The 21,822-nt window shown below is 42.3% G+C and overlaps 2 protein-coding genes across 11 annotated transcripts in view; one reads left to right on the plus strand and one right to left on the minus strand.

The window, feature by feature from the left end:
* Nucleotides 1-1,811, minus strand: part of tbc1d13.L (TBC1 domain family member 13 L homeolog) — a 15,958-nt gene extending 14,147 nt beyond the window's left edge. For 2 of the 4 annotated variants that reach the window (XM_018241043.2, XM_018241042.2), the window contains exon 1: nucleotides 1,673-1,811. In XM_018241043.2, the coding sequence (XP_018096532.1) occupies nucleotides 1,673-1,695 (23 nt within the window). In that variant the 5' untranslated portion in view covers nucleotides 1,696-1,811. Of the gene's footprint in view, nucleotides 1-1,610 lie in introns of all 4 variants that reach the window. The other 2 variants (XM_041573222.1, XM_041573221.1) reach the window with 1 other exon arrangement.
* zer1.L (zyg-11 related, cell cycle regulator L homeolog) lies at nucleotides 1,732-19,165 on the plus strand. Of its 7 annotated transcripts, none has more exons than XM_018241037.2 (17): nucleotides 1,732-1,870; nucleotides 4,646-4,884; nucleotides 7,947-8,216; nucleotides 8,470-8,620; nucleotides 9,704-10,143; nucleotides 12,031-12,207; nucleotides 13,441-13,555; nucleotides 13,769-13,915; nucleotides 14,014-14,187; nucleotides 14,277-14,492; nucleotides 14,599-14,640; nucleotides 15,417-15,536; nucleotides 16,246-16,361; nucleotides 16,443-16,631; nucleotides 17,472-17,569; nucleotides 17,680-17,782; nucleotides 17,938-19,165. In XM_018241037.2, exons 3-17 carry the CDS (start codon nucleotides 8,059-8,061, stop codon nucleotides 17,993-17,995), a joined length of 2,304 nt encoding a protein of 767 aa, XP_018096526.1. In that variant the 5' UTR covers nucleotides 1,732-1,870; nucleotides 4,646-4,884; nucleotides 7,947-8,058; the 3' UTR covers nucleotides 17,996-19,165. The 7 variants fall into 7 exon arrangements, with proteins under 7 accessions (XP_018096526.1, XP_018096524.1, XP_018096528.1 ...); XM_018241035.2 differs by having other exon boundaries at nucleotides 4,646-4,872; XM_018241039.2 differs by having other exon boundaries at nucleotides 4,646-4,830.
* The last annotated feature ends 2,657 nt before the right edge of the window (nucleotides 19,166-21,822 follow it).

Here is a 21,822-nt window from a genome sequence, read left to right on the forward strand (position 1 = left end):
GGGTGAGGAAGATAAATGGGGATCAGTAGGGGTGAGGAAGATAAATGGTGATCAGTAGGGGTGAGGAAGATAAATGGGGATCAGTAGGGGTAAGGAAGATAAATGGGGATCAGTAGGGGTAAGGAAGATAAATGGGGATCAGTAGGGGTGAGGAAGATAAATGGGGATCATTAGGGGTGAGGAAGATAAATGGGGAGTCAGTAGGGGTGAGTAAGATAAATGGGGATCAGTAGGGGGGAGGAAGATAAATGGGGATCAGTAGGGGTGAGGAAGATAAATGGGGGATCAGTAGGGGTGAGGAAGATAAATGGGGATCAGTAGGGGTGAGGAAGATAAATGGGGATCAGTAGGGGTGAGGAAGATAAATGGGGAGTCAGTAGGAGTGAGGAAGATAAATGGGGGATCAGTAGGGGTGAGGAAGATAAATGGGGGATCAGTAGGGGTGAGGAAGATAAATGGGGGATAAGTAGGGGTGAGGAAGATAAATGGGGAGTCAGTAGGAGTGAGGAAGATAAATTGGGATCAGTAGGGGTGAGGAAGATAAATGGGGATCAGTAGGGGTGAGGAAGATAAATGGGGATCAGTAGGGGTGAGGAAGATAAATGGGGGATCAGTAGGGGTGAGGAAGATAAATGGGGAGTCAGTAGGGGTGAGGAAGATAAATGGGGATCAGTAGGGGGTGAGGAAGATAAATGGGGATCAGTATGGATGAGGAAGATAAATGGGGATCAGCAGGGGTGAGGAAGATAAATGGGGATCAGTAGGGTGTGAGTAAGATAAATGGGGATCAGTAGGGGTGAGGAAGATAAATGGGGATCAGTAGGGGGGAGGAAGATAAATGGGGATCAGTAGGGGTGAGGAAGATAAATGGGGGATCAGTAGGGGTGAGGAAGATAAATGGGGATCAGTAGGGGTGAGGAAGATAAATGGGGATCAGTAGGGGTGAGGAAGATAAATGGGGATCAGTAGGGGTGAGGAAGATAAATGGGGATCAGTAGGGGTGAGGAAGATAAATGGGGGATCAGTAGGGGTGAGGAAGATAAATGGGGAGTCAGTAGGGGTGAGGAAGATGAATGGGGATCAGTAGGGGTGAGGAAGATAAATGGGAGTCAGTAGGGGTGAGGAAGATAAATGGGGGGTGAGTAGAGTGGATGAGTAAGATACGTGGGTATCAGAGCTGGGGGGTGAGTAGGATAAATGAGGGATCAGTAGAGATAAGAGATAAAAGGGTATTAGAGCTCTGATACTCATTTAGCCCTACTGACCCCCAGCTCTAATACCGATTATCTCTCTCCTACTGACCCCCCATTTATCCTACTCACCTCCAACTCTGATCCCATTTACCCCACTCGCCTCCTAACAACAATGGTCCTTATTTACCCCTCTCAGCTGCTCATTGTCCCTATTCCAGCCCTGACACTCATTTACCCTCTCAGCTCCCGCCTCAGTCACGTCCCTGGTGTATGTGCCAATAAATAGCGTCAAGAAGAGCTGAGGCAGCACAACACCGCACAGCCATTTGTTATCTCTCCCCTGTGACTGACACCGTGTCCGGGTACAACACAAGGCAAATGCCTGCGGACTACAAACCGCTTGTGTAAACCACAAACCTCTTCTCTTTTACCCCCCGCAATTCCCCCCGAACAGATACCGGACCCCGGAGCTGCCTTACTTGTTCTTGTGTGCACTCGACATGGTGACTTCCTGTGCCCACTCGGGGACGGGGGGAGGGAGGGAACATTCCGGCAGGAAACAGGAACAGGAACCTGCCACTTACTCCCTCTCCCCTAACCCACTGGCTGCTGCCTGGGATTTGGGGTGCTGCTCCTTATCAACTGACTCCCTAATGGGCTGCCTACTAGGTGCCTAGGTACTGTATATACTGTATATGGCAACAACATCTGAATGTGTAATAATGTATGGAATGTATTTATATCATCTGCCTTCCATTCATCCTCTGGCTGCTGTGTTGTTTATTCTTCTATTATTCTAGACTGTGCTTGTCTATAGTATCTCTATCTATTTATATATATCTCTCTTCCTATGGGATTTTATTCTACAGTCATCCCTTTTATCAATATGTATCCAGCTTTATTATTTCCATTGTATCTTCTGACTTTATTTGAATAAATATTTAAGTGTGCCCTGTTATATCTATCTCTGTCTGTCTGTCTGTCTGTCATCTCATCTATCTGTATGTCTGCTTGTCTGTCTATCTATCTCTCTCTCTATCTGTCTCTATCCATCCATCCATCCTTCATCTCTATCTATCTATCTATCTATCTATCTATCTATCTATCTATCTATCTATCTATCTATCTATCTATCTATCAGCCTGACTGTCTTTTACCTCTTGTACTTAAAGGACTGGTAACATCAAAAAATTTAATTGTTTTAAAGTAATAAAAATATAATACAGTGTTGCCCTGCACTAGTAAAATTGCTTTGTTTGCTTCAGAAACACTACTATTGTTTATATAAATAAGCTGCTGTGTAGCCATGGGGGCATCTATTCAAAGGAGAAAAGGCTCAGGTTACACAGACGATAGAAGATAAACTCTGTAGAACATAATGGTGTTATCTGTTATCCATTATTTAACCTGTGCCATATAGCTTTTTTCCATTTCCGCCATTGCTACGTGTTTATATGAACTATAGTAGTGTTTCTGAAGCAAACTGATCCGTTTTACCATTGTAGAGCAACAGTACATGATATTTTCATTACTTTAAAACACTTTCATTTTTTGGTGTTACTGTTCCTTTAACTAGGTTTATTTCTCTTGTAATTGCTGCTGTACAACTCCCAACAAACTTCAGATAATACTGACTATTGTGTTGGGAGTTGTAGTTTATGAACTGTAGTGTACCACGCACACACCTTTTCTAGGAAAGAATATAGGCCTTCCTATATTGTTTTCCCTGTTAATGACTATACTACATTATTATATAATGATATCAATGATAATAATCAAGTAGTATTTTTACTGGGCAGGCAATCATGTACTGAAATGTGAAACAATTGCCTGTTCCATCCTACTGAAGAGCAGAATATTTGTCATCTTATAGTTTTCACAAGGACTGGTATAGTTTACATAGGGATCTATGAATATCAAATCCAGATCATGCAAAGTGCATTTTAAAAGGCTAGCATGGCATTTAAAAGAAGCACTTTTTACTTAACTGTGTTGTTGATGTTGCTTGGAACTTCACTTTCTATGTGTTTAACTGAATTTATTGCAAGACAGACGCTCTGCAAATTTGTAATACTAGATATCAGTGGGTAATTATACAGTTAATTTGTTGCAGCAGGCTAATCTGTATGTCCATGCATATGGGGGGGGGGTAGTGCTAGTCATCTGACTGGGAAATACATATTTTTTTCCAGTGAAGTTTGGGCATGAAAGGAGTTAGTCATGTTAGTGTTTATCTGCATTTAGGTCAGGTTGTACGCTGCCATTCCTGGGCTGATGTAGTTGCTCCCTTAATATTTTTTTCCCTGTCAGTCACTTATCTTTCATTTTCTTTTCTAGTTTGTATTTTTCTTTGGATGTTCTGTGTAAAATTATGAACTGAAGACAAGGGGGAAGTATCACAAAACCCTTCAGAGCTTTTAATTGGTAGCCCTCCAGCTAATGGAAATGGCAACTCAACATATTAAGCTATGGATGCTGGAAGGTTTTAGCTCAGAACAAGTGGTGGAACTACTGAGGTCACAATGATATGTGCATGTGATCGGGCATGTGTCTCCCATGGCATCCAGCCTCCTGTGTTATATCAAGGGTCACCAGCATAGCTATGAGACAATCAACTCATTAGTCTTGTAAATTGGTTGGGACTAGGGTTGCCACCTAAATACTGGCCTTCCTATATATTTCTGTTTCCCCTGTTAATAACATTGGGATCAACCATCATTTTTACCAGCCAGGCCAGAGTAAATACCGGCCAGGTGGCAACCCTAGTTGGGACTGAGGTTGAGGACATCTTGTCTTGACTGTTTAGTACACTTGGAGCTGAAGTTAAAATGGAGTGTGGGTCTTAGCTGGGATATAGGCTTGTACAATACCACCAGCACCCCTTGGTCTTCTGAAAACCTTCTGCTAGGTGCTTGGTAGGGTAGGGATCTGCAACTGTTTACAATGAAGCCTGTATTAAAGGGACAAGCCTGTTTATTGCAATGTTTTGGAGCATGCAAATTTCTCAGTACAATAGAGAGGGCTGTTTGTGTCCTCTGTGTTCTGTCTTGCTGATAAACTCAATGGTACCTGTCCTTCCAGAGATGCCAACAATAAGGAGGATGAAAAGTAACCTACATAAATGTATGGGCAGAATTGTATTGTTACAGGGCTGCTGTGTCTGTGGGCTTCTACATAAAACCTGCCATTTTACAGGTTAACCATTTTCTAAGGTTTTAGCTTGGAGTCTGACTGCAGGGTTTTGGGGTTTCAGAAGATTTTAGCTCAGGTGTGGGGAATAGAAGCCTGACAGCATCTGAAAGGCAGTAGGTTGCTTTTGAGGGTTTTTACAGTCAGGATTAGGATATAGTGATTTAGGGGCATGGTGGGAGGAGGTGTTACATTCTGAGTAAACCCCCCTTAAAGGGATGCATCACCTTTAAGTTAACCACAGCATGATTTTATTTTCATAGGCGGAACCTTATTGCGCGACTGCAGTTTCCTGCCGGCTTGTTGATGCGAATGTAGCTGCCCGGTCGCTATGGCGACTGGCCGGCAGTGACGTTGGAATTTGTTGACAGCGGAGTCTGGAGGATGCCTTGTGAGTAGGAGGCAGTGAATGCGGCCCGAATCGGAACCCGGGTAGTAGGAGACGAGGGTCGGTGACAGGCCAGCTGCGGCGATTACCTTGAATGAGAGGGTGACTGTCTCGGTACATGGGGTCGGGGGAAACAGGAAAGTGACACAGGGGGAGATCGGCTCTTCTTCTGGTCTCTGATGCCATCTTTATCCAACAGGCTGACAGGACAGTATAGACTTGTGATTGTCACTCTACTACTTTATCCAGCTGCTTTGTACTTAAGGTTCATTCATTTACCTTGTGCTGCAGTAACACCTAGAACAATTCATAAGCATTAGATATATATATATATATATATATATATATATATATATATATATATATATATATATATATATATATATATATATACACACACACAAATAGTATAGTCTATATAATAAGAATAATTCATATGGATTATAAATATATATATTATATATATATATATATATATATATATATATATACACACATATAGTATAGTATAGATAATAAGAATAATTCATAAGCATTTTGGGGTCCCATTTATATAAAATACTAGGGCTCTAACACATCCACATTGTTGCCCAGGATCTGTTGTCCCAGAGTCAGTTTGGTGTCAGGACTCATGGGGTTCCAAACACTTTTTTTTTTCAGTTCAGTTGTTTTCAAGTTGTTCCCCAGAAATAAAGACTTTATTCAATTACTTTCCATTATTTTATTTTTTACTGTTTTTCCAAAATCTAAGCTTAAAGTTGAATGTTCGTGTCTCTGGTGTTTGAGTCTGGCAAATCAGTAATTCAGGAACAGATGCAAAATTTTGCAACATTTAGTTGAAACATTTCTCAGCAGCATCTCTGGAGTATCAGCAACTATTGTATCAAGTCTAACAGCTGCCTGTAATGAAACCCAGGGATTCTGCTCAGCAGGGACAGAGATAAGAAATGTAACAACTAAATGTATCAATGTAGAACAGTTTACAGGGTCAGAAAAATGACACTTTACACTTCAATACTAGAAAAACGGTCACACATAGAAAATGAAAAGTAATTGGAAAAAGTCGTTATTTCTGGTGATCTATCTGAAAACAACTAGTTGTTTAAATCAGAACAACCCCATTAAGGGAATGCGAAAACCATAATATTCCAGCGTCAAGATACTTTAAAGGAGAAGTAAGCCCCTTATAAAAAAAAAACCTACCCTACATAGACCCCCCCTCCCTCCTCCTCCCAGCCTAGCTGCTACCCCGTGCAAATGGCCCAATCTTTTTACTTACTCTTCGGTGCAGATTCACGGCATCTGAGATCACGGGTGCCATCTTCTTCTTCTTCAGTCTTCGGGAAGTAAGTTCCATATCGGCGCATGCGCAGTTGGAGCAATCTTCCTTCAGGTTTTTTTGTCAACTGCGCATGTGCCGAAAGTCACAAAAATTGTCGAAGCACCAGAAGAAGACCCGATGAAGACCGGAGAAGATGGCACCTGTGAACTCCGATGCACTGAATGCACCAAGGGGTAAGTAAAAAGTTAGGGGCATTTGCCCGGGGTAGCATATAGGCTGGGGGCAAATGTAGTTTTTTTTTAATAAGGGGTTTACTTCTCCTTTAACTGCAACTGAAGGGCCACTTGTCTGGCAACCCTGCAGGAGCGGATATAGGGGTAGGTACCTGCCTAGGGCACGGTCATTGGGGTGTACTGTACCCTACTAATAGGGTTGCCACCTTTTCTGGAAAAAAATACTGGCCTTCCTATACATCTATATTTTTTCTCTATTAATAACATTGGGATCAGCCATCATTTTTACCGGCCAGGCCAGGTGGCAACCCTACCTACTAACCACCAGCACAGGAGTGAATGATCTCTTGGGGGGGGGGGGTGAATAGCAGAGGAGATTACTGGGGGGGGCAGAGGTATGAGTGACAGCTTGTGGGGACAAGCAGAGGGGAGTTGGGAGTGTGCAGGGGTCACAGGGCCATGGTAGATTTGCCTTGGGCCAGCTCAGCAAAGTGTAGACCTGCATTTCTAATAGCCATACAGGGGCATAAGCAAAGTACTGGCAGGGACGTTGCTCTGAATGGCCAGTGTAATTGCATGTGGATACACAGCCGCTAATTTTTAGCTGAATGTGCAATGGGCACCATCAAACAAAATGTGCTGGGAATGCAGAAAAAGTCAAATATTGATATTCATGGCTAGACAGTGACAGACCCAGTCTTCTAACCTCCACTATTGAAGATGCAGGGCTTTACTTGTACAATAATTGTGTGTGTTGTTTTTGGGGGGGGGAGTCTTTATTTATGTTTACAACATCACGGTTGCTGGGAGCGGCAATCTCATACAGGCAGATTTTTAAAAGCTAATGAGTTCTTTTGCTGGGATCCAGGATGAATACATTACTGATAACACAAAGTAGGCTATGGCTGCTTAGGTTTGTAACAATGCAGTGGTTGCTAGGGGTCACAGCATGGCTCCTGACTAATGTGAAATGATGTAGTGTTCAGGATTTCACCCTAAGGCTTTGAAGGTTAGGGGGGCTGAAAATAAATTTCTTTAGGCCCCAATAACTTCAAGGTTGAAACCACTATACAGATCTACTTAGGGAAACAGAAACTGTGCCAGTGCCCCAGGATTCCTGTAACTTGTCAACATTTCCCTCAAATTAAAGCAGGGAGTGTCTAAGGTGTTACAATACGCTGTTAAGCATAGACATTGATTGCATACATTGTGGCCCTGCTAAACAACTGATATTGGGCCCCAACGACACCAGCAGCTGTTAAGGTTCAAGGCTCTATTCATATAGAATTGAATAAATAGAGGATATAAACCTTTCAGGAAGAGGAAGGGGCTTTACTTCTGTGTAAATTTCCTTTTTGTTAATAGGAACAACAGGTGTGTGTGTTACAGGTAACCCAATAACTGCATCAGGCTGTGACACTCACTGTGTAGCACAGCAGGTAGAGTTTCATGGGTGATCCTTTCTGTACTTAGGGTTGGACATAAACACACAGTGGTATGTGATATGCTTGGTAGTGCAAACAGTAAGTGTGAGCCGGTTTATGGGTTTTCTGTCCCACCTTCTCCCAAAAGACCTGTGATTGGCTATTTTTCATATAACATGCACAATATATATTATATTATACCATGTTTAACAGTTGTTTCTTTCCATTTGCTCCTAGAAATCTGATGTCCTCATGATTCAGGAACAATAGCTAAATAGGAAGGCAGCCATCTATTCAGGGGCCTTTTTTTTTGTATGCTGATCATCCCCCCTCGGGTGCACCTACCAAGATGGCATCTGACAGCCCTGACTCGCTCATGAGCATTTGTACGGACTTCTGCCTCCGAAACTTAAAGGGAACCCTCTGCTACCTCCTAGACAATGAAATCCTACGCTTGCACCCAGACATCTTTCTGCCCAGTGAGATCTGCGACAGGCTTGTGAATGAGTACGTAAAGACATGAAGGGTTACGTGATTTATGAATCTTCAGCATTCTTTACTGGGATTTTAAAAACATATTTGGGGGTTTGGCTCTATTACTGACTCAGACAAAGGCTTGTGAACCTGGGAAAAGGTAGTAGAACCTGGACCAAAATGTTGATACTGTATTAAAACAAGTCTAGTGAGTGTGTACAATTTATCCTATATACATGTGTGCTTTGTTGGGTATATGTTTGCTAACCTCTTTTATTTGTTTCAGATACATCGAGTTGGTTAATGCTGACAGTAGCTTTGAGCCTCACGATAGTTTCTTCACGCTCTTCTCGGAGCCACAAAGCACGCGGCTCACACGCCTCCACCTGCGAGAAGACATTGTGCAAGATCAGGATTTGGAAGCTATACGGAAACAAGTGAGTAGTAGGGAGTGATCGCATTGGGTACCAAAGGGAATATTGCTTATATATAAGCAGGGCTAATCTATCATTTCTTTTATAGTAAAAAAAAGTATTTTATATTAAATGGACAGTAGAATGTGAAGCTTTTATGTCTACATTTTTATTTGGACCCATAAGCAGAAACTGCCGTATTGTTTCCCTTATACAATATAGTATAAGGGTACAGCTTATTGTGTGCCCAGAACATTCCTTCTCTGTATATTTGTATTTATACATATGGGAGGAGGTGCCAAATTGATTTCCTTAGACAGTACAGTATGAGGGTATAGCTTATTGTGTGCCCAGAACATTCCTTCTCTGTATATTTATATTTATACATATGGGAGGAGATGCCATATTGATTCCCTTAGACATTACAGTATGAGGGTATAGCTTATTGTGTGCCCAGAACATTCCTTCTCTGTATATTTGTATTTATACATATGGGAGGAGGGAGGTGCCTTATTGATTCCCTTAGACAGTACAGTATGAGGGTATAGCTTATTGTGTGCCCAGAACATTCCTTCTCTGTATACTTGTATTTATACATATGGGAGGAGGGAGGTGCCTTATTGATTCCCTTAGACAGTACAGTATGAGGGTATAGCTTATTGTGTGCCCAGAACATTCCTTCTCTGTATATTTGTATTTATACATATGGGAGGAGGGAGGTGCCATATTGATTCCCTTAGACAGTACAGTATGAGGGTATAGCTTATTGTGTGCCCAGAACATTCCTTCTCTGTATATTTGTATTTATACATATGGGAGGAGGAGGTGCCATATTGTTTCCCTTAGACAGTACAGTATGAGTGTATAGAGTGTGTGTTCAGAACATTATGTTGTATTTATGCTTAGGGGCCGGTGCAGTCATATTACATGCTGTGGCGAAAGTATTCTCCACAAGATAATTTTAGTTTTCCTTTAATTAGTGTGGCAATGTATATTATGATAGCTGAGAAGCTTAAAAGAAACTATAGTCCTGGTGACTGTGTTACTTGTACTGACTCGGGTCCAGTTATAAAACAGCAATCTGAGGCTTTTTCTTTTACATTTCAGGATCTGGTTGAGCTCTACCTTACTAACTGTGAAAGGCTAACGGCCAAGAGCTTACAGACACTGGCTAACTTCCGCCAAACCCTTGTGTCCCTCAGCCTTTTTGGATGTAGCAACATATTCTATGAGGAGGAGAGCCTGGGGGGTTATGATGAGACTGACCGCCTGGTAAACCCCACTAGGCAGGTCCTTGTCAGGGACTTTACATTCCAAGGATTCCAGCAGCTGCGCTTCCTCAACCTCGGGTGCATCACCAAAGTGGTGGATGTGGAACAGATGCTGCGCCCCCTCGTCTGCATGAAAGCCCTGAACCTCTCTGGAATCCAGCTGAATGACATTGGCTTCCTTACACAGTGGAAGGACAGTCTGGTGTCACTAGTCTTGTACAATATGGACCTGTCTGAGGAACACATCCGGGTCATCGTGCAGCTACACAAACTGAGGTAAGTCTTCTGCGGGGAGAAGTGGATCCAAGGCTTTCGGTAACCACATACCGGCAGGTCTTCTACAAGAACATAATTACGTAGCCTCTAATATAAACTGATCAGGAATAAATCTAGGGATATAGCTGCAGCTCTTTGGTGCCACCCACAATTAAAGGCAAATGTGACCTCCGCAGTTACACTTCCTTCTCCCCCTCGCTGTCACTTGTGTTGCAGAGCTTTAAACAGAATTGTGTCCCTAGTTGCCTTGGTTGACTTACCCTCTAAGTGTTTAGCTTGCGTAGCTGAAAGGAGAACTAAATCGTAAATAAAGAAGTATCTAGGAATGTTGTACATTATGTTGTGTGCTTCTGTACCAGCCCAAGGCAACCACAGCCCTTTAACAGTAAAGATCTGTGTCACCAAAGATACCCCAGTAGCTCCCCATCTTCTTTTCTGCTGATTCACTGCACATGCTCTGTGCTGCTGTCACTTACTGAGCTTAGGGACCCACTCACAATATACAGTACACACAGAATAGAAATGTCACAATATAAGGCTGATTAGTAATTAATACAGATAATTACTACATGGCAGCACAGAAACCAGTGCAATTAGCATCAGAATTTAATAATCAGCAAACCTGTAGCATCAGCTTATATTACAGCCAGGGAAGCTCATTTTCTGCTGGATAATTAGTGATGAGCCCTAAGCTTTGCTTCTCAACAGCCAATCAGAGCCCACTGAGCATGTGAGTGTCACAGACACTTTCCAAGATGGTGACCCCCTGTGACAAGTTTGAAGTCTTGGATCATTGCTGCTATTGACAAGCTGGTGCAATAAGTTCAATATATAAAATATGGCATTTTTAGGGTTTAGTTCTCCTTTAAATTTCCATTTTTAATGTCCTGCTGGTACCTTTTTACTTTTTTTGTCACTGGCAAGTGGCTGAACCAGATTTCAGTGAGACACATGATCAACGTGTTTTGTTTTCACACCTTAAGTCTTTGTCAGGTGATGCTATTTACACAGTCTACAGGAACTACAGTATATGAAGCATATTCCATGCTAACCCTAACCACAGTTTTCTCTGGAGTAGTGATGTGCGCCTGACACTAGCTTGCTAGCTCCCAGCCCGAATCCTACCTGACCCCATCACTACATATATACCTGTGTCTTACAAAGTTCCGATGCAGCCCGCACATCACTACTCTGAAGCTATTATCAATTATTTCACTCTGTCTATATTACTTCCTGTAAGAACAATGTTCATTATATTCAGCCAATCAGTACGTTAGAGTAAACATTTTCAGTGGATGTTAGGTCTCACCTTCCTGGTGGGAGGAGAATAAGTTATGTAATTAGATCTTCCGCGCAGTCCTCTTCTTCTGATCTGTAAGCCTGACACAATGGACTCAGTAAGAGACTGTTTATACAGAGCTTACTTGGGGCAATATTAAGGGTAAAAAAAAAAAAGCGTAAGAATTAAAGGAATTGTAAAAACTGTACATTTTATGATTAATATATCTGCTTGATGTTGAACACAGGTTATATTGCCCTTTAAAGCCACATATGTTTAAGAGCTGTGATTCAGCTCACCCCAACTGAAACCCTATATAAATTGGTGGGTTATGTCTGTATCCCCTCTGGATTTGGTGTGTCCCTAATTGACACAGAGCACAACAAGTGTTGTAACAATATGATAATTTATTCACCCATCACATGATTCCTGTGCATTCTTTTTCCAGCGAGCAATTGGCAATAAAGTCAGAGCATTGGCATATTAGCCAATAAAGTCAGAGTAGAGTCTTGTGTTATAGGTCCCAGCATTCTATGATTATGGATTGTTCTGCTGGAATAGACATGCCTATACAAGTCTGTTTTTAAACTTTCTCTCTGTTCCTACAGGCATCTGGATATCTCCCGTGATAGGCTCTCCAGTTATTACAAATTTAAGCTGACCCGCAAAGTTCTGAGCCAGTTTGTACAACATCTTGAGGAGCTTGTCTCTTTGGATATCTCTGGGCACCTGACCCTGGAGAATTGTGCTGTCTCCAAAATGGATGATGAGCTCGGCCCTCCCAGGTATTAGAGCAGTAGCTCCCAGCAACCAAAGCAGAGACTTAAAATGAAGGCCAAGTAGGGGTGGGTAGTTATTTGTGCCCTGAGTACCCCTGGAACTATAGCAGGGTGACTGTTACCCCAATGTTTCTATATATCTGTAACCTTTTTATGAGCTAATGGGGCCCAGTCTGAAGGTCAGTTAGGGGGAGATTTGGGGTGAGTGTTTATTTGTGCCCTGAGTACCCCTGGAACTATAGCAGGGTGACTGTTACCCCAATGTTTCTATATATCTGTAACCTTGTTATGAGCTAAGGGGGCTCAGTCTGAAGGCCAGTTAGGGGGAGATTTGGGGTGAGTGCTTATTTGTTCCCTGGGTACCCCTGGAACTATAGCAGGGTGACTGTTACCCCAATGTTTCTATATATCTGTAACCTTGTTATGAGCTAAGGGGGCCCAGTCTGAAGATCATTTATGGGGAGAATTGAGGTGAGTGCTTATTTGTGTCCTGGGTACCCCTGGAACTATAGCAGGGTGACTGTTACCCCAATGTTTCTATATATCTGTAACCTTGTAATGAGCTAAGGGGGCCCAGCCTGAAGATCATTTATGGGGAGAATTGAGGTGAGTGCTTATTTGTGTCCTGGGTACCTATAACAGTATAACAGTATGGCAATTGCACTGACATTATGATATAATCTCATTATAGGAACCAGACAAATTGGGGCTTAAACATAAGTAAAGTAGCAGTAAAGGTAGGGATGTTAGTGTCAGGCACAGTGAGTTTAAAACTATGTCAAAACCAGTAACCTATAAACGTAACTGGGGTTTAACGTCATTTGCTCAGGGTTAAGACACTAAAAGAAGACAGAAACATCTAGAGAGGTTCTAGAGCTGCCCCAGCACAATTGTGAAAACATGTTGTCAATGTTTAACTGGTGTCGGTGATACACCCAGATGTGTCATTCCATTTAGTTATGTGAGAATTAAAGACTCACTTGATACACACTATATTGACAAAGACAAAATTGTATTCATCTTATCTATTCACGGTTTAATGTTCATAATAGATTGTGCTGCTGGTAGTTATATGGCTGCTACATGGGCAACTGGCCAGACATTCTGTAATGTAACCTGGGTGAATATAATTCAATATTTTTTACTTCTGTTCCCCTTCAATAAACTAGAGAGAGAATACAATGGCGTCTCTAAGTGATATTTAGGGTCATTTGTTACCTGTCTACTTTCTCCATATAGCAACAATCCCTCAAAAAGCAGCATCAGTCCCTTCCGAGCCCTGAAAAGACCCCTGCAGTTCTTGGGCTTGTTTGAAACATCTCTGTGTCGTCTGATTCACATCCCAGCCTTCAAGGTAAATGGATTTAGATTGCTCTTTACATATAATATATAAATAGTGTTGTGCTTTGTAGCCCTTCACTTCTATACAGTTGTATACTGTACTAAGCACAATTCAGCAGGAACAGCCCATAAATTTGCTCATAGTCTGTACAAAGAGATCCCATAAAACTATGCCATAGATCTTTCTATGTTGTAAGAATGCCCTTAATCTTGTGCCATTTCACAGGTGAGTGGGGACAAGAATGAAGAGCAAGTGTTGAATGCAATAGAGGCCTACACGGAGCATCGTCCTGAGATTACCTCCCGTGCCATTAATCTGCTCTTTGACATTGCCCGTATTGAGCGCTGTAACCAACCACTTAGAGCCCTGCAGGTAATTACTGAGTGTGAATGTTTATTATTATACTATGCTGAGGTTTGCATAAGTGTCAAGTGCCAGTGTCCAATCATGGAGCACTTACCTGTTTGCAGCTGGTCATCGCCGCTCTGAAGTGTCACAAGTACGACAAAACCATCCAGGTGACAGGGAGCGCCGCCCTTTTCTATCTCACAAATTCCGATTACCGCAGCGAGCAAAGCGTCCGCCTGAGACAGCAGGTCATCCAAGTGGTGCTAAACGGCATGGAGTCCTATCAGGAAGTCACGGTGAGCCATACGATAATGCGGATATCCCTCTTCCCTAAACCTTGTCCGCTGTCTGAGACGAGGAATGAAACCTCTTGGGTCCCGTTTAGGTTCAGAGAAACTGTTGCCTCACCCTGTGCAACTTCAGCATCCCGGAAGAACTAGAATTCCAATACCAAAGGGTCAATGAACTGCTGCTCAACATACTGATCCCTACGAGGCAGGACGAGTCTATCCAACGCATTGCCGTGCATCTCTGCAACGCATTAGTCTGCCAGGTGGACAATGACCATAAAGAGGCTGTCGGCAAGATGGGCTTTGTCATGGTCAGTACATGCAGTTATAACTTCCTGTGTTATTGTTGATCTTCTGATACAATGAGCACAGTGTATAAGGGGCTTTACAGATAACCCTGTTTCTTTTCTGCTGCAGACAATGCTTAAACTAATACAGAAGAAGCTGCAGGATAAAATGGTGAGTATGGGCACAAGCTGCAGCGTAGAACATCCGTTATAGACACAACAAAGGAATCCAACATGGAGATGCAGCATTAAGTTTTAAGGGATTCTGTCATGATTTTTATGATGTCGTTTTTATTTCTAAATTACACTGCAAATAATTCACTCTACAATATATTTAATTCCTGAACCATCAAGTGTATTTTTTAGTTGGAATATTGGTGTTTAGGTGCATCTCAGGTCATTTTGCCTGGTCATGTGCTTTCAGAAAGAGCCAGCACTTTAGGATGGAACTGCTTTCTGGCAGGCTGTTGTTTCTCCTACTCAATGTAACTGAATGTGTCTCAGTGGGACTATTGAGTGCTGTTCTTAGATCTACCAGGCAGCTGGTATCTTGTGTTACGGAGCTGCTTTCTGGTTACCTTCCCAGTGTTCTGTTGTTAGGCTGCTGGGAGGGGTTGATATCACTCAACTTGCAGTACAGCAGTAAAGAGTGACTGAAGTTTATCAGAGCACATGACTGGGGGCAGCTGGGAAACTGACAGTATGTCTAGCTCCATGTCAGATTTCTTAATTAAATATATATAAAAAAAAAAAATCTGTTTGCCCCTTTAAAAAAAGGATTTCAGTGCAGAATTCTGCATGAGCAGCACTATTAACTCGTGTGTTTTGAAAAAAAAAAAAACATACGTTTTCCCGTGACCGTATCCCTTTAAGTTGTGGTATTGGCCAGGGCTAAACTGGTCAGCTGGTGCCCAATAAATACCCCCGTTTCTTATTTCCCGGTGCCAGTGCGATCAGGTGATGGAGTTTTCCTGGAGCGCCTTGTGGAACATTACCGACGAAACTCCCGATAACTGTGAGATGTTCCTCAACTACAATGGAATGAAGCTGTTTTTGGAGTGTCTCAAAGTAAGTGGAGGGCCCATGTTATGCATTGATGTACAGAAAGATATGTACAGTAAATAGTGTCTGCTAAAAAGGCGTAGTTCACCTTTAAATAAACTTCTAGTATGATGTAGGCAGTAGAATTCTGCAATATTTTGTAATTGGCATGGCTTATTTAGATTTTTTGTTTAGCAAATCTCCAGCTACAAATTTCATCCGCTATCTGGTAGCTAGGGTCCGATTTACCCTAGCAACCAGGCAGTGATTTGAATGACAGACCTATGAGAGGGAATAAAATGTAACCGTTGTAGCCTCAGAAGAGCAATATGTCTTTGGCTGTTGGGATCAGTGACCCCAATTTAAAAGACAGAAGAAGAAAACGTTAAAAATCTGTTAAAATCACGTATCTATTTCTGTCGCTGGGTAGAAAAAAAAACTAGGGATGCACCAAATCCAGGATTCGGTTCGGGATTTGGCCTTTTCCAGATGGATTAGGGCGAATCTGAATCCTAATTTGCATATGCAAATTATAGGTGGGTAGGGGAATCGCTTGACTTTTTATCACGAAACAAGTTAGTAAAAAATGTTCTCCCCTTCCCACCCTAATTTGCATATGCCGATTCGGATTTGGTTCGGTATTCGCCCAAATCTTCCGGCAAGGATTCCTGGGTTCGGCCGAATCCAAAATAGTGGATTCGGTGTATACTTAAAAAAACGTTACTTTTTTTCTTAGGAATTCCCAGAAAAGCAAGAGCTGCACCGGAATATGCTGGGACTTCTGGGAAATGTAGCAGAGGTGCGTGAGCTCCGACCTCAGCTGATGACATCACAGTTCATCACAGTTTTCAGGTATTCCAATCTACCGTGTGACATGTTTTAGTCTATCAGCATGGCAGGGGGTGATAGGCCGATGTTGCTCTGTTCTTTTAGCAACCTCTTGGACAGCAAAGCAGACGGGATAGAGGTGTCGTACAACGCCTGTGGGGTGCTGTCTCACATCACGTTCGATGGGCCTCAGGTCTGGTTCATTGCTGAGCCGACCCGACAAGAGGTGGAAGATCGGATGTGGAGCGCTATCCGCAGCTGGGACATCAGCTCAAGAAGGAATATTAACTACAGGTTAGAGGAATTCAAGATACAATTAAAGATCAGAGTCACAGGCTATGGAAAAAACAAATAACAGAACCTAGTGAAATCACCAAAGTGTTACAACACTAATCTGTGTGTGTCTTGAACCATAGAAAGTCTATGCACAGATATTTTGTGTGTGTTTTAAAGTCAATCACCAAAGTGTTTGAGGAAATGCTCCGTGCCTCACGTATGCTGCTGGCTTGGCTGATTTAGTTCATTTATGGATAAGATGCTTGTTATTCAGGAACTTCATGGCTATGGGAGATGAGTATTTATGAAGGCTACTGTTGTCTGCTTGCTAATCAGCCCTCTCCCTATGTGCTTATATTGCTGTTCCTTAAAGGAGAAGGAAAGGCTAAAATTAAGTAAGCTTTATCAGAAAGGTCTATATTAATACACCAGTAAACCCTCAAAGTAATGCTGCTCTGAGTCCTCTGTCAAAAGAAACACAGCATTTCTTTCCTTCTATTGTGTACTCATAGGCTTCTGTATCAAACTTCCTGTTTTCAGTTTAACCTCCAAGGCTAGGGCTTGAGCATGCTCAGTTTGCTCCTCTCCCCCTCCCTCCTCCACTCCCTGCTGTAATCTGAGCTCAGAGCTATGAGTGAGCAGGGAGAGACTCAGGCAGGAAGTGGTGTCACACCAAGCTAATATGGCAGCTGCTATCCTAAACAAACAGAGATTCTAGAGATGTTTACTCAGGTATAGTAAAGCATTCTACAGAATAAATATAGTCTTCTATCTTGCACTATTGAGGCTAATCTATTGGCAATAAACTGCTTTTGGTAAATCACCCCGCTGACCCGTATGCCTTATTTTTATTGGCAGATCTTTTGAACCAATTCTCCGGCTCCTCCCTCAAAGTATTTCCCCTGTCAGCCAGCACTGGGCGACCTGGGCCTTATATAACCTGGTGTCTGTGTATCGTGAGTATCTACATAGTGTTCATAGAATGAATGCATAATCCCCCCAAGGTAAAGAAGAGCCTTTGCTTTTGATGTCATGTGACTTTTACTGTTGCCTTTTATCATTTCAGCGGACAAATACTGCCCCCTGCTGATCAAAGAGGGAGGGTTACCTCTCCTGACGGATTTGATCAATATGCCTTCTGCCCATGAGGAAACCAAGGACATGGCAAGGTAATAATGAAAGGTCACACTCTATATATTATATGACATACAGGAGCAAATTAATCATTCACACCCATTTTCTGCTCTAAAAAAAAATCATTTAACAGAAACCTTATTTTACTACTTGTCCTTTAATTTCTCCTTTTCTTGGGGGGGGATTCCAGGAAAGTCCTTGACCTTTGCAGTAATTATAACGAAGACACCATGGACACATCGCTATGAGAAGACGGACGCAGTCGAGGCTGTTTCACCTGCTGCTTCTCGGCGCCCCGTGTGTTCCAGCGGGAGAGGAGATCTCCGTCGTTTCATTTATTTGTTGATTTTGTCTAAATACGAGTGTGATTTTTCTGATGGGGGGAGGGGGGACCTCAAGTAATCTTTCCCGAATGCTCTGGCAATAAGGCACTTTAACGTTGTGGCTAAAACCTTCTATGGATAATCCGTAGCTCCTTTTTATCACGTGTAAGAATGAACTACAAATGGTGATGGAATCATGGTGTAAATTGGCCGCTCCGCTAACACTACGGCGTTCCACCAATAGGTTGCCCACTGAGTGTGCCATCTTGCCCACCTTCAGGAAGGCTGAATGCTAAACTGGACAAAGTCATTGGGGATTTTCACTCATGACGGTGTGGGATATAGCACAGAACACTAGAACAAAGACTTCCTTCAGCTGCTTTACCCCCTGCAGGGATCAGTCTTTCTAGTGACCTCAAGGAGACCAGATCACAGCCAGTCCTTTCCGAAGGGATCTATCTGCGGCCAGTCCTTAAGCCTGGCACCAGGGATCATGGTTGAGATCTCTACCCTAGGAGTCGCTCTACTCTGGGCCAATCACAAAGCTACTTCTCCACCAATCCATGTGCTGTTAATAGGATTGCAAGTACACAACGTGGAACAGATCAACGTCCCATTAAAATATATTCCTTTTCAGCGTGATCTATACATAATTAGGTTCAGCATCTTCGCAACTGCCTCTTGCAAGCAACAGCCATTAATAAACATAAACTGTCACATGGGAAGAGCTGAGCTGTCCAAACTGTCCTCTCCGTAAAGCCCGCAGGATGAAAGCCGCCGTAAGCTGGCCAATGGGCCACCGAGTGTTCTACAATTTCAAGTTTATTATCAGTATCCCTGGCCATGCCTTCAAGTCTGTTCTCTCGGTGCTGAAAAGGCAGAATGGTTTGGTTACTGATGGCGCAGCACTTTGATCAAGGACACGTGCAAACTTTTCACAGTATCTTATTGGCCGACGTTCTAGAATGAGCACGTTCCTCAAAGGGGAACTATTGCGAAAATGAACATTTAATATAAGCTTCAGCATACTGAAATAAAAAAACTTTAAAAATACAATCCATTAAAAAGTCAGTATTTTTTTCTGAAATAATCAAGTTTATCTTCACTATTCCTCTCTTAGCATCTATTTCTCTACATTCTGTTTTCATGCAGCAGTTGGGTGTCAGATATTCATTGACAGTTAGATCCAATATATCTTATAGGGGGGCTGACACCCAACTGCTGCAGAATGAGGAGAAACAGATGCTGAGAGAGGGATAGTGGAGATGAACTTGATTATTTCAGAAACAATGCTGAATATTTAATTGATTATATTATATATATTATAGTTTCTCAGTTCAGTATTATGAAGCCTGTATTACATTTTCATTTTCACAATAGTTCCCCTTTACTACGTTTGACACGTGTAAGTATGTATGTTTGTAGAATATTATTTCACCCTTTTTCATGTCTCATATAGATCTATCTCTGCTGCTTGTCTTTTGTTTGGGTTCTCTCTCGGCTGAAGTATTTTTCCCAAGTGTTCTTCGCCATTCTGCAGCAGTTTTCGCTCACGTATAATAGAGCCTTCCTCTCCTAAGCCTGCCCATTGAGATCTGCTCACCATCATATAGTGCCTAGGAGACAATCTAGAGAGGGACTGGATATTATTGGGGTGTTTTGTTTTCGGTCTTCTCCATATTCTTTGGTCGTGCACAATCACGAGCAACATCGGCCCGGCTTCTTATCCAGTGTTTTTACTGGTCTACTGCAATTAGAATAATGAAAGCAAATATTTGATTACGGTTACGGGCATTAGAGGGTTAGGCCAGTTATTTGTGTTAGTCCATGGCCTGTTGGACAATTGAATGGCATCGCAGTGTTTAAGAAGATTTCCATCCATCGCTTATTCCACTCCGTACCTTTCAACCATCTTAAAGAACCTTCACCTTTTTATTCATGGATCTCCAAGATTATGCTAAAGTCTACTACTGCCCCCCGAAGATCCAATTTTTTCTTTTTATGGGTGTTGCGTTTTGTTTGCATTTGGTCCCTGTACCACCTGCTGGGAATAAGGCGAGAGAACCGAGGCGAGGGCAAGGTACAATAACATCGTGCATTCTGTTTTATAAAAAAAAGTTTTAAAAAAAAAATGAACGAATAAAAGTCATATTAAAAAGATTTACTGTGGTTTGTTTTCTCCAAGTCTTATGCAATCAACGATCTCGGACCTGTGGGTTCTGAACATCCCCGGTTGCTTTAATTGGCTTGTTGTGTAGGACACAGAATCGAGACCTGCCTTAAAGGAGAAGAAAAGCTACCAAAGCAGTTTATTGCCAATAGATTAGCCACAATAGTGCAAGCTATAAGACTATATTTATTCTGTAGAATGCTTTACCATACCTGAGTAAACTGCTCAAGAAGCTCTCTCTGTTTCTTTAGGATAGCAGCTGCCATATTAGTTTGGTGTGACATCACTTCCTGCCTGCGTCTCTCCCTGTTCACTCTGCGCTCAGATTATAGCAGAAAGGGGGGAGAAAGGAGCAAACTGAGCATGCTCAAGCCTTAGCTCTGGAGGTTTAAGCTGAAAACAGGAAGTCTGATACAGAAGCCCATGAGTACACATTAGAAGGAAAGAAATGTGGTGTTTCTTTTGACAGAGGACTCAGAGCAGCATTACTTTAAGGATTTACTGAGTATTTATATAGAACTTTCTGATAAAGCTTACATAGTTTTAGCCTTTCCTTCTCCTTTAAGGAGTTCACTTTTAGGGTATACTCGCACCTATGCATGTTAGTAAATGATGTGCTACTGGAGCCCTACAATATACCCATCAGTGCAGCTTCCATGCCCTCAAGTTGTCCTGGTCATGTATGGATCTTTTCGATGGGGATTGTGGGTTTTACCACCTTAGCTGCACCTACCGGCCTGGGCTTTAGGTTACCTGTAGGTATGTACTGATACAGACATTTAAAGCAACAAACACCCAGGGCTTTTGGCTCACACAGGACTCATATAACACACAGTCATGCAGGTAAGCTCATAGTCTTGGGTTTTACCCATCTGTTTGGATGCAATAGTCCACTCCAAATGGTTGCTCCTGTCTGCACGCCAATAAATGGGCTCCATCCCAAACACAATGCATTGGGCTTATGCGCATTATTTTGGTCTGATCTAGCCCTTGCCTGATGTCAATAAGGGTTTAGATGGCCCCAAAGGTAATGGTATGGGAATCCTGATGCCCATTCAGCTCCTTAGAACTATGGCTGTGCCTGGTAGGTGGAAGGGTGCAAAATAGCAGATCAAAATGTATCCATAATGCAGTTACTTCCCTGCTGGTCTCCTCAATTGTCTTTAAAGGAATTGTTCAGTATAAAAATTGGATAAATAAATAGTTTCTAATATAGCTTGTTAGGCAAAAATGTCATTTTAAAAGGCATGGATGTCTAACATAATAGCCAGAACACTAGTTCGTGCTTTGCAGCTCACGTGGTTTCCCCTGATTGGTAACCAGAGACTTGAGGGGGTACATGTCATAACTGTTACTTTTGAATCTGAGCTGAATGCTGAGGATCAATTACAAACTCACTGAATAGTTATGTCCCATGTGGCCCCCCTTATAGTCACTGACTAACTCAGAGTTAGAGAGCTGAAAAGCAGGAAGTAGTGTTTTGGCTATTATGTTAGACATCCACTCACTCCAGCCTTTATACATTACATTTTTGCCTAACTAACTATATTAGAAACATTTTTTTCATTTTACACAGTCGATC

Source organism: Xenopus laevis, chromosome 8L, assembly GCF_017654675.1.
Source record: "Xenopus laevis strain J_2021 chromosome 8L, Xenopus_laevis_v10.1, whole genome shotgun sequence".
Classification (NCBI taxonomy): Eukaryota; Metazoa; Chordata; class Amphibia; order Anura; family Pipidae; genus Xenopus; species Xenopus laevis.